At 40.5% G+C, this 16750-nt stretch overlaps 1 protein-coding gene across 6 annotated transcripts in view; it reads right to left on the bottom strand.

Moving 5' to 3' along the window:
• LOC135485578 (1-phosphatidylinositol 4,5-bisphosphate phosphodiesterase beta-1-like) overlaps positions 1-16750 on the bottom strand; it is a 74763-nt gene that overhangs the window by 50777 nt on the left and 7236 nt on the right. For 5 of the 6 annotated variants that reach the window (XM_064767741.1, XM_064767740.1, XM_064767742.1 and 2 more), the window contains exons 2-3: positions 5061-5138; positions 4331-4366 (exon numbers count right to left, since the gene is read on the bottom strand). In XM_064767741.1, coding sequence (XP_064623811.1) covers positions 4331-4366; positions 5061-5138 — 114 coding nt within the window. The remainder of the gene's footprint in view (positions 1-4330; positions 4367-5060; positions 5139-16750) is intronic. The other variant, XM_064767744.1, reaches the window with a different exon arrangement.

Here is a 16750-nt window from a genome sequence, read left to right as displayed (position 1 = left end):
ACCCGCTGGTATCATATGGCTAATTGGCAGCCGGCAAATTTTGTTGTAGTTGTCTGTGCGAACCTCGCTATTACCAATGGCATGCCACAGTGGTTAGGGGGTTAAGGGGAGAGGGTCAAGGCCAATACCAGTGCGTATGGAATGTAATTTGCTGCACACCTGACAATATGTCTCTGATCACCACTGTACACGCGCACTAATGGAACATTACTGCTGACCAGCACTATGAATGTACACGTTAAAACACAGGGGTAAGGTGAGAATTCAGAAGGTCTGCAATTACTTCATATTGACAAGATAATTTCAACTTAGCCTAAGGCTCAAAGGCACATTTCATTAATATACTGTAAAATTGATCAGAAATCATCACAACTTATAGATGGCAGCGCCCCCACTCATTGTTACATTAACTTTTGGACACGGTCTATTTTGGACATGTGCGGTGAGGGTATTTATTGGGAGGGGGATATGATTTGATTTGAATTTGATTTGATTTAAATTATGTGCAGTAGTAGGGTTATCTTAGTTCAATTCTCATTTAGGCTGCAGAAATTTCATACCAGAGGTTGAGAATCATTTAGACTGTACAGATTGAAACATGCACATAACAGGTTTAATGATTGATTTGGGTGCAGCCTCTAAAGGGTGTGGTTCATTTTGCAGATATCCAAAGAGATTAATATGCCTCAAACGTATGGTTATATTTAAGCCTAATTCGCTATTTCGTTGCACGTAGCAAGCGATTTTATTTCAAAAACTGATGGAATTTAATTATAACTGTCTAACGAGATGAAAACTGCTAATTATGATCAGCAAATCAAATCACGCAGTACATGTCATCAGACTCAGATTCAAATTCACAAAGAATATTTGCTTGCGTCAGAACCACTTCAAAGTTATCACACAAAATCACTCACACGATATCCTTTCACAATCTCACAGTCTCAAGTTCTTCTTCAAGTTATTCCTTGCTCAAGTGCATGGAGAAGTGCCAGCTGCATTGCTTGGGGAATTCGTGACACTGAACTGGCCTTGCTGAGAGTCAAACTCACAACCATTTGATTTCAAATCAGAGACACTAACACTTGACAAGATTTTGAAGATCATTGACTTCAGAATAGAAGTGGTGTACACCAAATCATCAAATCAGTACAACTCTAAAAGATGCATTGAATCTTGAAATTGATCTATCTGAGATGTAAAGATCCTGATTGTACGGGACTGGCAACATAGTAGAACATGATTGCCTGCAAGATATCTTCAATTCACACGCCGAGATACAATGTACCTCATTGCTGGGAGACGCAATGGTCTTGTGTTGCCATGAATGTAGTCAGGACAAATCGTTTGACTTGAAAACACCTTTATCCTTTGAAGAAGTTCATTGACAAGTCATGATTTATGCCACAGCGTAGCAGAATAACAATTAGCAGAAATTGATTCAAGCATCGAGCTGATTCAGACGTCATACCCCATACACTTTTGAGAACTCTTGAAAGCCATCTCCAATCAACTAATTCTTGGCTCACTGGCAAAGAGAGAAAGGAATTTGAAAATGTCCATATTTTTTTGAAAAGGGTCATTCACAAATCAAGAATTATGCCACAGAGAAGCAGAATTTTGATTACCAAAAGGCTGATTTATTCAGTTCACTCAGAGAACATTTGAAAGCCATCCCCGTCAAAACGAATTCTGATGCATATTGGTTGCATATTGGCAATTACGCAAAGAGGCCAGTAAGAGAAAGCGTAAATTCTGAGGAGGTGGAAGTGCACTGAATCGGTCCACTTCAGTAGGAGAACCTCTAGAGGTAGAGGAGGCAGAATATTGACTTGATCTCATCAGAGGGGCACTTCCACAGGAATTGCAACCTGAAGATTGCTGCCTCAAGAGAACCATGAAGGTGTTTTAGCATTTGACGAGGTTGTAAACCATCCCAACTCCCACTGCACTCACACAATGATTTGAAATGATGTGCACCCCTGTACTATTACAAGAGGGACGGCAGAGCTGACTTCAAGTCTGTCAACGTGTTTTCCAAACAAAGTTCATTGAAGAAGACGGAAAACCACACGTCAATTGATGATTTCATAAATTTTTATAAAGAAATGGTTTTAACCACTAAATTTTATCAATGACTTGGTGATGAATCTTACTTTGGAATGTGGCAGTTGGTCAGCAACTCACTCAACGGCTGAGGCCACATGTCGAGGCCTGTAAACCCTTCCCCATACCCCCTTAATATGAGCTCCAAAATTTACATTTAACTCTCACTACTCTTCCTTGCCCCCATTTGACTGAAAATGTTCAATAGCCATTCTAAGCAATTTCATCTCTCTCGAAGAATTTGTTGAAATCACTATCGTCACCTTGTTTCATTCAAACTGACATGTGATTAGATGAAAGTGGTTTAGAAAAGGTGTTGATTTCTCAAAATATCACAACTTATGATAACGTATGTCTGCTCTTGTTTCCATCAACAAGCATCTGCCTCGACAAAGGAAACACACGGTTTCCATGGTGATGTTTTTAAATCGCTAAGATCTTTGAACGTCTTCCGCCTTTACCGGATTGGAAAAAAGACAAGGTAAAGATGTGATGGAACTGGCGCTGATTTGAAAAGTTAACCCGTGAGTTGTGGGCACATCCTATCACAAAGGATGATAGATGGCACAGATGTCTTCCAAGGTGGAATGACTTCAGGAAGGAAATCACATCACCAATGGAGCACGTGAATGGAGGGCCGCAAGGTGGGCATGGGGGGTTGGGGCAATTCCTTGACATCTGACTTGGTTTTATCCAGTGAGTTATGGCTTCCTAACATTTACATTTCCAAAATCTTGGCCAAAGCTCGCAATTTTACTGAGTTATAAAACAAGTATACTTCAACCAAGGTAACTTGCCACAGAGAAGTTCTTTTAATGCCAACATCGATTTAGCCTTATACTGACATTTTCAGGCAAGTGTTAGTTTATCCAACACTGCGTCATTCTTCCCTCACGCTGATCTGAGTGGTTCTCAGAATAAAAGATATCCTCCATCAATATTCGTTAGTGGAATATTTACGTTTTGAACACCTGTTACAGTAAATACTTGGATAGACCACATCCTTGAGCTTGTGGGGTAGAGGGTAGGGACACATGTCTAGAAATAACGACTAAAGTAAAAAGAGTGGGGTGATAAACCCATTCTGAGGATTGGCTTAGTTCCAGGCCCTGGACCTTGGAGTATGCGATCCACGTCTAGAATTGGATGTCAGAAGACACCATCAGATTCACAGTCATGTTTTTTTTCTGTCTGATATTCCATTCACAACAACAGGTCCCCCCCACAACCTGTTAAGGTGGATGAGCACTCCAGGTCAGGAAGGTCGTTTTTGTCTTCGCAATTCCATTCATATCAAAAAGTCTCCCATCGTGGGTTTGGCTTCAGCATTTCCGTTATTATGAAATGGTCTGCCCCCCCACGACGGGTGACATACGGTCATACACAGACATACACATATAGACATATGTACAGGTACTATATCAACCAAGTTAAGATGCATGATAACTCGCAATGCATATGTATAATTGCATTTCTATATTCCTGACCATCGAATAGGAAGAGCGTACCCCTTTAAGGTAAGGTGGGCGGTAAGTAAAGAGAAAGAGTTTACTTCATTAAACTACTCAGTCAAAGCTGTATCTGAGCAACAGCAAGTTTATTCTTTTATCTGATGTTTGTAATGACTATCAAAATTGTTTCAAGGTATTCATCCTGCAGGCCTCTCAATAACACATGTACTTGCCTAAATTTGGGCTTATTTCACTGTGATTTCCTGCCTGCCATTTGCTCCAAACATTGGTCTTTCATGCCAAAGATCTGTCTTTCATGGTATAAATCATGAGACTTGCTTGATTTGGGATGTCATCATATTGCACTTATGAGCAGATTTTACTATTTTAAACTCTAGAAAACGCTTCAAGTTCATTTTGGTTGCAAATGTTACCCCCTAATTTTGGCGTACATCGTTTTTTGTGTACTTGAGAGGCCTGTCCTGACAGCATTCCAAACGATGCATACTCTAGGAGCTGGATTTTTAAACAGGGTCTGGCTCTGAGGGAAGGTTTTTCAAGCGACTCCAGAGCAAAATATCAAAGATATCTTGTAATTCTTTTGGCATCACTCTTGCAATTCTGAAATTTTACCCCGAAAATCAATCTTCCCTTGCCAACGTACAATTAACTATACTGATACGATATCTCTGACATTTTGCCCTGAATTTTTAGAAATTTCAAACATGCTGAAGCAGATATTATCCAGCCATTCTGTCTCTGGAAGAGCCTACCTGAGTAAACTGCCGAAACGACCCATTACCTATTATCTGAAGAAGCATGGCAGCGTCATGCAAGTTAGAAACAAGTTAGCTCAAGGAAAATCGTTATCACGATCAATATCATGACAATTATAGTGCATCAGAAGCAATAAAGTTTATGCGATTTGTACGATGCTTTATTAGTAGAACATTAGGGTGGGGCCACGTTGTAGCACGAACACTCACTCTCACTCACATGGGTTAGTTGACAATTGAATAGAGTTACAACTGCAGGGATTTGTTTTAAAAATTTGATGTTTGATGCCTGATGGTGTGGTAGAAATACAATAGCTCATCGGAGAGAATTGGCAATACAAGTGGTTTTAATCCAAATTGCCATAAATTTTTGTGGGGAACAAGATTTATCATACTCTCCAGATAAAAATTGTTCTCTGTAATGCAAATTTGCCACACAGGACTGCATATCAACTTGGCAATTTCGCTCTCCAATTTCTCAACATTCAACACTCGACCACACCTTCTAGGCATCAAATTCAGCTACATCCAATTCACCCTAAAAAGGCCCAAACCACGGTCAACATTCACACACAACTCCTGTATAAAATGCATTGGGTTTTGGCCACAAAGGGAGGAAATGGACAATTAGTACCACTGTACAGACTCACACACATTCATTCTACCAATCTTAATCAAGGGGAGGGGGCTAAATTGATATTTAAAGGGGCTATACTTGTTAACCTACCCTTGTCTGATCCGTCCAGAATAGAACATATCCATTTTTGTCGACTTTTAGGGTAACTGGCGTACCAAATGTGGAGTCCTGAAGAGAGAAGAAAGAAAGACTTTTAAATGATGGTTCAACACAAAATGAGTTTGACCGAGGTTAGAATCGCTTTACAATTGGCTTCATCTGAACTGTTTTTGTTCCTATCTTTCCCTGGCAATTGTCTTTGTGGTGTTTTAACACTGAAGCCTTTAGAGCAATCATTACCTGCTGGATGAGGGGGTCTGGTCTATGCATAGATCCACATGGGTTGGCCTAAAAGCATTAATGATTTCAGCACAAGACAAGTCATCAAAATCACACTGATTAATGCCAAATCATTTCTTTACTTTGGAAATCACGTCAAGGCGAACACTACGACACATCAATGAAAAGCAACGAAGAGTGACACTACGTCGACGATTACTTTCGGCAAATTCATCAATGTCATCAACTTGGGACTTCAGATCAACCAGTCTTCATTGGAGAGAACACGACACCTTCCGATTTGATGAATTAGTTGGGTTTTTTTGGGAGGAGGCGTCAATCAAATTTAACGAATTCTTATCATCAACACCAAATTCTCAATGGTGCAATTGCATTATCTTTTCAAATGGGCAGAGTGTTCCAGAAGACAAATCATTTTGGGTTTCGTAAATTTGACCCTCTCCAGTCTAAAATGTCATTGGTAAAGTGTGTTGTAGTGATCATCCAATCATTTTGCAATCTACAGCGTTCTTTAGCATCCTTTTTTGCACGAACCCCAGTCAAACGGACAAGCCGACAACGACTCCCACTCAAAATCAGGAAATCAATGCAACAGTCATGCCACCCAAAAATGAAAGATGACGCGAGGTCCCTAGATATTCTCGCGAGTCATATCGGCAGAAATAGAGGATCTGCTTCAAAGCGTAACTGACAATAATGCATGTTGCTATAAATAGCTTTGTACTTAAGAATATGAGCCGATCTTGTTTCAGCTTCCGAGGAGTACAATGACAAGCGTGGAGCTGATGTCGCATGAAACAGTAATGGAAACTGTTACTGCGCTGTGACAAGAAAGGGTAATGGCAGTTTCTGACACTAAGTTAAAGAGGTTGTCAGGATATTTCAAAAGATTTTGAATGGGGAAAGGTAGAAGACATTCTGTAGGAAATCATCTTGACTCCCAGTGTGCTACAAGGTCTTTTAAAGGTCTCGTTCCACGAAACTACCTCTCTAAACTCGAGATGCTAAGTCAATTTACCATCAATCTCAAGCAACATTTTAAATCATGGAGCTCAAGCCTTTCACACGTTCCGCCAAGCCCTCATGGTTATGAAGAGACCTCTGTGATTTGTTCTCATAAATAGGCCGAACTGTTGCTAAAAGACTACATGACTGTAAGCAAACATTATAGCACCCTCAGTATGTTTGCGCAAATTACTCCAGGAACCACTGGGAAGCTGAAGTTAATGGGTTTTATCATGCTTACATACTACAAGCGAGTGATTTGTTTTTAAGACCAGAAATCATGCTATAGCAGTTCACCAGTATGTTGAGCCATATCAGAGCTGATGACCACAGGCAAACCTCTCCCAGTTCTTTCCCCGGGCAGGCACTCGGTAAGTTGGATGGCCTAGCTTGAAGACACATGATTTTCGACAAGTTGGGGAATCGATTCTCCGGTGTGATCGTATAAAGTTGTCAAAAAGACTTCACTTTGAAACGATAATAGTGGTTTCAAAGTACAGAAGTGTCTCAACAAACGCCAAAAATATGATTTCTTATGATGCCACTCTTGAGCATCTACCTGAGGAAGAAAGTGGTAAGAGAGGTGTTGTTCAACTTACAGGTGTGCGTTAGCCAGAAGCACCAGCAGACACAGCAACACCGGTGCTAACATGCTAAAACACACAGAGTTGGTGCTCAAACTATGTTGCGTATACTTTGCTACAAAAAAAACTGAAAATATGTTATTGTTTCCCTACGGTTATGTTACCTGCATTTTATGGGCCATTCATCAGTTGTTTTGGAATACTAAGGTTTACTATTAGTCATCCCAACTACATGTACTCGATAATTTACACACACCATGGCACCATTACCATCCAGTTCAGAACCAAACATTATCGCGCTCCAACATCAATGACATCGAGTGAATATGACAAGTTGTCCCAATCGTAAAATTTGTCGATAACTCTCCAATAATGAACATTTCCTTGTCATCAATAACAACTAGCGGTAGCTAGCTTTTCATGGAGCATTATGTGATTACTATTCACAGTTCTATGGATTTTAAGGTAATTTGACTCTGAAAACGGAAGAAACTTATTCTCTTGGCAAACCTCACCCTCAGTACTTTTTTGATATGTTAATTTGGGCGAAAAAATCTGCAACTTTTTTTTAATAAATGCCCATTTGCCTCAAAAGATATCAGAAATCTTCCTATGAAAAGAATTTCTGCTGTATTCTGGATATCAAAATTGGTCTCCAAACTTCTGTGCGAAGGACTATAGGTCATCCCGGTCCAGCACTTGAACACGCGATAACATTAGTTTCACAGCGCTGTAGTCACCCGAGCAAAATATTTAGTAAGTTGACCATGAAGATAACACTTGCATCTGGCGTGATCAATGGCCGAATCGATTCCACTGAACCCAACCAAGTTTTTACGGGAGAAATATGATTTCGCATTCCCTCGGCATGCATCGACCGCCACATATTTATGGCTTAGTCAAACATTCTCAAGTTTGCTAAGCCAGATTTGTGCATTATGACAGGACAATGTTTCATCGGTATGACAAGCAGAAGTTTCTTACAAGATCGTTGCTTCCGATGGAAAGGTCACAGGAAAATGAAGTGGTAAAATCAATCAGGCTGCCTCGAGCCATGTATGAAGGGCTCCGTGGAGGATTAACTGCTTGGTGATGTCTTGGGGGAAGCTGATATTACATACTTTGACACACCGTGAAGCTTCTGTGACGGCCTCTTTGAGAATCATTTTAGCTGGAGGTATGAATTCGGGCGGTTTTGATTCAGGCTAGATGTGTCTAACATGTTCTAGATCGGGATTTAAAACTTGTTTAAATCATTCACCTCCCCCCTAGCTTAGTCTTTACTTACCATTTGTCAATTTACATGTATATGTTCAAGTCTATTTTCAAGAGACTATAACTGTTCAGAGTTAACACCAAACCAATAAAGTGAAAATATCCGAATTGGAAAAATAGCGACTGCGGTATCCCTCATTTGTGTAAACATGAACCTTGGCAGTCAAATCGATATCTGTTATTGATTGGATCGAATTGGCACCCCAATCCATCTCATCTCATTAAACACTGACAGGAGATTTGACACTTTAATGAGGTCAGATCTCAACAATCAAACAAGCAATGCCGCCCTCTGACGCAAAGTTGGCTCCTTGTGATTTTTGTATGGTGACACCAATCAAAAGGAGAACCTTCGACCCTTCGATGCAGCAGACCACTGGTTCAACAAGCAAAATGACTTGCATCATTGGTTGAATGCAACAAGTTTTTCGTAGTACACATTATCATGCCAACGATATAATTCCCAGGTATCTGCAACTTTCAACAGGATTTTTTTGCACTTTCAGAAGCCAGACCTTCTTCCGACAGCTTTATAGTCAATAAAGATAAGCTCGTGCAGCCTTACTCGCAAAGAACATCTGTTGTCAGTTGCTATGGAGACAATTGTCATGGCGACACACAGTGTCCCTAAATTTAGATTTATGATCAGGGCTTCATTGATGAAAGATCTCCTTGAGAGTTTATGGAAAAATGTAAATGGCCTCATCCATTTTGGCCGGTTGTGGTATCATTAGGCCAAACTCGGCAATAATTTATTGGATAGCTCGGCCGTGGTAGACGTTCATCTTGATTGGGTATCAATATAAATACAGTGCGGCTCAAAGGGGATAAGAGGCATCCTTGGCAATACAATTCCTTCAAATTGCATTTTAAGTGATTTGAATATGAATGAGCTTTTTCCATATAAGGTTTTCTCAGACGCTAGATGAAGATTCAGGCTGCAAGATGACGCAAGGTTAGAAATTTTGCCATCAGCAGATATGAGTTATAGCACATTTTGTAACAGCAAGGGTTGAGGAGTTTATTACCTCTTACTTTTTGCCCCCTAGTTGCCAAGTTAAGAACCAGATGAACTGAATATCTGTCTCTGGGGTAATCAGATCCTTTGACATTATATGCAAATGTCAATAGCTGAAGTGCTTACAAAACTGCTTACTATTACTGACCAAAATGGATGGTGCACCATTGTATGAGCTCTCCACGGAGAGTCCTCGAAAAAGTGATGAATGTGTTTGTGATGCAAGTTCAAAAAGTTAATCATTGCGTCGACATCAACCACATAATGTCACAGAGCAATTCCATGTTGAGAAGCATACATAAAGTGCTGCGAATGCCAGGCAGAATACATTAAAATGACGTGGAAACACCTGAGCACTAAGTGCGGAGTAAATTTCCAATCTGACTTGCAGAGAAATGGCCCGTGTCGCGGACAAACTGCCACTTGGCATGCAAAATGGGATGGAAGGCTGAGAATAGCGATAATACTGCGCAGAACTGGGTGCGGAATAACAGAATGATGTATTCACTTATTGAGGCCCTCACCAGAGGGAAAGTTTTACGTACCCTCAGAGAAGATGAGGTATGAGGGATTCTACCAATAATGCTTATCAGAGATTCGGACAGAGCCTTTTTTAAATGCAATGTCAGGACTGTACCTCATTTTCCCCATTTATCTGCAAAGGATTGAAACAGGGCAATGCCTTATGAGCTTCTGATGAACCAGTTAGCCATTATTGCGATCCACGTGCAGGAAATATCCAAGAATCCCAATATTCTGACCAAATTACGATATTCAGCTAGCCAGACCTCTTTTTATGTTTAAGATCAGCTGCTCATAAAGCAATAGCCCCATTACTGGCCCAGGCGAGGCTAAGTCATACCTTTGATGGGTAAAGAGAGACCAGGACACATGCCATATCAACGCCACCATTCCATCTTTAATCCATTAGACAATCAGTGTCTCGACTGTAAATGACGCACTGGGAAGACGCGCACATGCATGCAAAGATGGTCGACTAATCAGAAAAAGTGTCATCACTTCGCGCATAATGGTCAGAAAGATCAAAGCTAATGCAGAGAACCCCATTCTTTATTCTGTTAACGTGTTTTGTGGCCCATGAATGTTTAGGATATGCAGGGTCAGGTGGAAGGTGGTGAACAATATTGTCAATGTTAGGTTAGACAGTGATGTCAACAAAGTGTCCAGCAACTGTTTGTCAAGTCTTGGGAAACCATTTGATCAACAAGTAGATATAGGCAGTAAGTGTAAGTCTGTGACTTGCCCAAGGAAACAAATAAACTTCAAACTCTTGCTCTCAGTGGCACACCATTGCCCAGAATCACAGGACCTCACCATGCCACAGGCTGCATTTGAAAATTCCTCCAACTGTTACCCTTAGTGAGAACTCATAATCATAGCCTGCAGTCAGTAACTGTTATTTCAGTTAGAACCAGGACCGCAAACATGGAATAGCACGCATGGCCTGAGATATTGGCGGGCATTGATTTTTCATTAGGAAATGACCGATAGAAACCTATTGCCCGTTAATTCAGCGCAGCGTCTTGATACATAGTCAATCGGAAGCAGTCAAGTAAGCATGCTGGCCTTTACGTCAGTGGCCGACAAAATCAATACCTCTCAGGACACGAGCCTAATTCACAAGCAAGTTCCAAGAAAGAGTGGTCTTTGAATGATATCATGTAAATAGGTTTCGTGACAAGGAAAGTCTCCCTCTTATGTTGTTTTTAGCCAAGAAATGCAATTCCAGATCTAATGTTATCCTGGTCAGTCCTACGGCACAACTCGCAGATCTGCAGTGTTTTGCTAGTGTTGCTTCTGCCAATCAAAACATTTGGTTTCATCATTGGCCAGTGGGCGATGATATCATCATCAGCCAGTGGACGATGAAAGGTGTAATCCTTTTTGAAGCAGATTCATAGAGACACGTACACGAAACGCAGGTTGCCAAGTCTTGCGCACATCCAAGGCTCCTACGAGCTCTGCCTCCCCTTCAACAGCTGGCGCTATTACTGCACTCGCAGCTTGATAAATGATGGTCTGTGTGTAGAAAACAATCTAAAAGGTGTGCAAATCGTAAATTGGGCAAATTGGGTTTGTCTTGAATCCAAAAACTCAGGGAAAGGAACCCAAAGAACCTTTTGACAATACAGTCCATTCGGGTCAAATATTTATCTTGTGCTCTTGAAACAAAATTGCAGAGATTGTCTTCAAGCTGTGTAGGAAAAGATCCACCAGAGCATGAACACTTTTCAGGTACATATGACCTTTAACAATCAGTCTTCAATACACTGATGGCTGTCAACAAGAAATCTGCATGCTGCTTTTCTGATGGAGTTCCATATATAAAAGGTCATAGGTCACCGTCGAGGGGACTCGAGGATTATTGAAATCAGAAGAAGTGATGGTAGTTACGGACTAAAACCTCCATCCACCAGTCCCTTCTATACCTTCACAACGGCTGTCAGGGTCTCCACAGCACACCTGAAACTCAACTGGTCGTAAGCATCATCAACAATAGTACATGTTTTGATGTTTAGATATTGTATCAACTATCAATCCCAAGCCACCCTTCCAATCCATTCCCAAGAATAGTCCATCGGTCAATTAGCAATTATCAAAACTCTTCTTACTAATTATTCCAGAGTGAACCACACCTACCATTGACTTGGACTGGCAAACTGATAGTAATGAGTGTAACGAGTTGCTTCATTAACTCCTTAACGAGTAGATCAAGCCGATGACATGTGCCAAGGGCTGGCTCTTTGCAGGTTCGATTGATGAGGTTCTGCTTCGATAAGCCAGGTGACAGTTTTGGAACATTTCTGTGCTGGGATTTCATTTCTGCATTGGACCACTCCCAAACCCTTAACTTTCCCAAGTCACAATTGTTTGCATCAGGTTATATATCGCACCGACATGCAAGTCCTCCTGATCAAACAGGCTATCAGCATCCCACTAGGCGGTGCTGGCTGTCACTTTGTCAAGTGAGGTAAGCGACATGTCTCCAGTGACTGCAGCACATGATGATTGCCAAAGTTGCAAAAGAACTTGTCCTTTCCATCACACCATCATCCCTGGTGCAGCCAGTGTTGCATAGCGGCAGCCATAGTTACGTTCAAATCACCAATGAATGGCTTAAAAATATTAACACTCGCCAATAACTGGTGTCAGCTTGTTGATGCATGTTTGTCAAGTCCTCACAAGGACAGTTAACTACAGCCGTAACACTGTCATCAATCTTATTAGCAATCTCTGAGATGTCTACCGCCATGCAATAAATCTTACACTTCATAATGTCTATTTTTAGGAGATTGACTTACGGGCGCAACTTCCTGTTTGGAAACAGTGAATTTGCAGAGTAAAAAAGGCTTCTATAAAGATTGATAAATTACTTGTCAACTTAGTAAAAATAACAAGGAACCGGCTGAGACTTAATGATGACAACAACAAGCTTCATGGCATTAAATGATTAAACCAAGTGCTGTAATTATTGAGCAGCATCAGGGTTGCAATGGCTGCATGAAATTCCTGTTCTATGCAGTTGATTACCACTGATCAATACTTTGCAACTAACTCTCGATCAACAAGTTATGGTTCTCATTTACCAGATCATGTCATCGCAATCCCAAGGGAAGGCGGTCAACTTGTCAGTACCCTTTTACTTATTTTGGAGACACACTGTATCTCAAGTTCTTAACATAGCTTGAAAGGTTCCGTTGGATGATCGTTAGAGCAGCCCTGCTCATCACAATTCTGGAACTGGGAAATGTCATAACGGCTGAGAAGAAATAGTTCTATCAAGAACAAAGATACACTTGGTTTCTGAGGCAGGTTCTGATTTGAAATGAATTCTCCTAATCACGGAGGTTCTACCTGACAATTAATCCTTGGGGAAGTTTTGACCTTTAACATTCGATTGTAAGATGAAATGTCAGATGTGACATGGACGCTTTACTTCCCTGGAGGATTGAAGAATAACATAAGGCTGAATATGATTCTTGCACAGCCCTTTGCCTATTTGATATTGCGCTTATCTATACTTCTCACTTCACAAGGCTCTGTCAAGGACAAAATGGCATTTACTCCTTTATCTTTAACTAAACTTCACAAAAAAAGTGTCAAGGTGACAGATGACTTTCTTTCCAAGCCAAATATCCAATACATCTGGTCTCCAACATTGTACCAACATTGCAAAATTGAACTTTCATGTCAAGACTGTGCCAACCTAGCTCACAGAGCGTCAGCTCTGTTTGGCTTCAACACAGGCATTATGTTGTTTCTCAGCAGTGGAGTAAAAATTCGATAATCTAAAGAAATAAATGCCATTTTGGCCACAGCAGTAATTCATGATTATAGGAGTGGACTAACCGAATGAGTGAGACTGGTACACAACTTGCAGAAACATGCTTGCCTAGTTTCTGTCTCTCATGTTCGGGAAAACAATGAACACTGATTCATTTCATCACCGTCATCATCCGTTGTCATCATCATCATCATCATCATCATCATCATCATCATCATCATCATCATCATCATCATTGTCATCTTCATCTTTATTACCACATTTTCATCAATATCATCATCAGCACTATTGTCATAGCGTAATGATTGCCGCTGTCATCAGCATCAGCATCATCCCCGCTATTATCAACAACAGTGTCATGATCCTCCTGAATATCCGCAATAATTTTTGTCAGTTGGCCGACTTATCACTATGACAACAAGAGTCTAAATAAAGAACTGCACACTAATGGAACATGGAGCCAGGAAGGAGGAGCTAGTGTACAGACTCCACGTTAGCATTGGTGCTAATTTCCCCGGAGGGGGTCAATTTAAGGCTAAGTGATGATGTGATAATCTTGACCATGAGAGGGAAATGTTGAGGCAGTCCCAACTACATTTTATCCATCTCCATAGATGAAACATGTTGTAAATTGTGATTTGAAGATTCAGTATCAATGAACATAATAGATTTCACAAATGGAAGAGAGCAATTTTGAAGAGCTATCATCTAGTCCTCCTTGATGACCCACAAGGTGTTGCATTACACTGGTCCCCGGATTCTGTTTGTTCAGCTCTTACAATGTGATTGTTGAACACTTAGTCATTCAGTTGTAGGCAATAGAGACAGGTGACGGGTCATGTGACACAATCAAGGCCAAAGCGGGAAATTAATTTCACCTCTTCTGACCTAGACTAGTTTCTGATCCACCTACTGGGTTCTTACTTGAACTATCAATACCCTTTGCAACTCACGAACTGTCCTTGAAAAAAGTCAATATCGACCTGGCAAATAGTACAAAAGGACCCTGGAGTAAGGCCATGACAACCTTGCAATAAGTCCATAAGGACCATGGAGTAAGGCAATAATGACCCTTGAAGAAGCCCATAAGGTGCCTGGAGTAGGACAACAATGACCATGGAGGAGGTCAAGAACGAACCTTCCTCCATGACCTCATGCTGGCCATGACCTCAATTAGCGTGTGGCCAAATTTAACGACCACAACCTTCATAACCATATTTAGAGCACTTAAGATTATGGCAAAATTTGCTTCGAATCAATGGAATGCCATCAACTTTATAAAGTGTTTTTAATAATGGAATGACCAATACGCTGACAATCAAGTGAACCCATTTTAAATCGTATTATTTTGTCACAAACGCACAATAATCTCACGCTGAAGATATATCAACTATTCATTACAGTTTCTTTTTATATCCTACATCTATGGTACATACATCGGATACAGAAACGAGTTAGCCTAGTCTTGTCTGATCACAGAGAGCTACCAGAAACCATGGAAACAGTATAATGCAATACATCTTCAAGACAAGAAAGAGCAAAAATCCTCCGGGTAAGAATCTCCTAACAGGGTACTCTGAGTATCAAAAGAGCCAGATTGGAGATAGATACAAAAAGGATAAAATATCATCAACCAGTTTTAATCCAAAACAAATTGCTTTGCTATTCTAAGCTCTGAGGAAGACTTTGCTGGGGTGGTAAACGAGAATATAGCAATATGATATATTCCTGGGGACATTGCTAAGAATAGACTGTTTACAGCGAAGAACTGAACAGCAGCTTTAGCAGCAAGCTTTGATATTTAGAAATAACTTAACAGTATGGCTGTTGAAGAAATTTACGGAGGAGACACATTTGCATCTAATATTGTTGTATATCAGGAGATTGAATCCTAATTGCATTTCGGCAGAGTGGGACACACATTTTTCATTTTGCCAAGAATACTCTGAAGGATGCATATTTATGTAAAGGTTTCTCAAAATCTCAGAGGTATACCGGTAGAAAGAATATTGCTTTGAAGTTGCTTTCAATTTCAGATCAGCAAATCTTGTTGTGAAGTCGCCAAACTTTGTGGAGTTTTGGTGTCAGCCTCTGTCAATTTCAATGACATGACTGACGTGACATCCCAAAAGACCCCCTCCATACCTAAAGAGTACCACCTTATAACAGAACTCCAATGCAAACTTACACTCCATCAATCATTAATGGCCACCATTTCACCTTTAATATCTGTTTAGACATCCAGTGTTGGTTCAAATTGATAGATATCTGTTTTTGCTTCAGGGCCCACAGAAATTGACACACTACTATACCCAGAATTACATGATGTATTCAACATTGAGACAAATAACAACATTTTTTTTCTCAAAGTTCAAACACAGCTACAAGATACTCTGATGGCTATCGATATTCATCAGAAAAATCTTCAAATGTTGGTTGGTTTCCATGGAAACGGGTTGTTTCCTTTATATGATCTGGACCACACCCTACAGCGGTCTATTGTAAGCAACACGTATAAGAATTTAGAGTGGGTCAGAAAGCTATTGAAATATTGTTGCACTTCAATGATTTCTCCAGAGGTTTATGCAAAATGCTGAATCAGAATCAAGTGATTTTATCGCTGGTGTATGTGTGATAAAAGGATCTCTCATCTGCAGGTAAAACCGGCAACGTCTGGGTTTGATGTTGCGACATGCGATGACCAATGCAAACATGCGATTATCATCGCATGTGATTACAATCGAAGGTCGGAGCGATTTAAATCCCTCGTTTGAGGGCAGCCAGAGCAAGAAAGATGGCGATCACCTTCATTGTTTTTGTCCTTTCCCTAAATCAATGATCATTTTCGAAAACATTTCTCAAGGGAGTTGGGCACTACCCCATGCACTGTTTAATCCCCGAGGAAGACACTCTACCCGACCATAGCAGTAAGATGGAGATGGTGAAATTCTCTTAGCAAGTCTTTTGCATCAAAGCTCAACAATTGCAATTAGACCAAACAAAACCACAAGCAACTGATGAAGTATTACACAGTTGCCCCATTCTGTCTCACCACTTTATGTAGATTGGCGTAATCAACCGCCACACCATCAAATGAATAACTTCGCACTAAAAATAACGTTTACTGGAACTCCCAGTCCCACCAACTCCACTAATTATTCTAGGGTGATATGAATGGCATTAGACAACAGCTCCAACATCAGTTCATTAACTCAGTGAAATTAAAAACCAAGAAAAAATATTGGGGTCATGT

Source organism: Lineus longissimus, chromosome 3 (genome assembly GCF_910592395.1).
Source record: "Lineus longissimus chromosome 3, tnLinLong1.2, whole genome shotgun sequence".
Taxonomy (NCBI): domain Eukaryota; kingdom Metazoa; phylum Nemertea; class Pilidiophora; order Heteronemertea; family Lineidae; genus Lineus; species Lineus longissimus.
The sequence above is the reverse complement of the archived record's forward strand: the minus strand, read 5'-3'. Positions and strand labels throughout refer to the sequence as shown.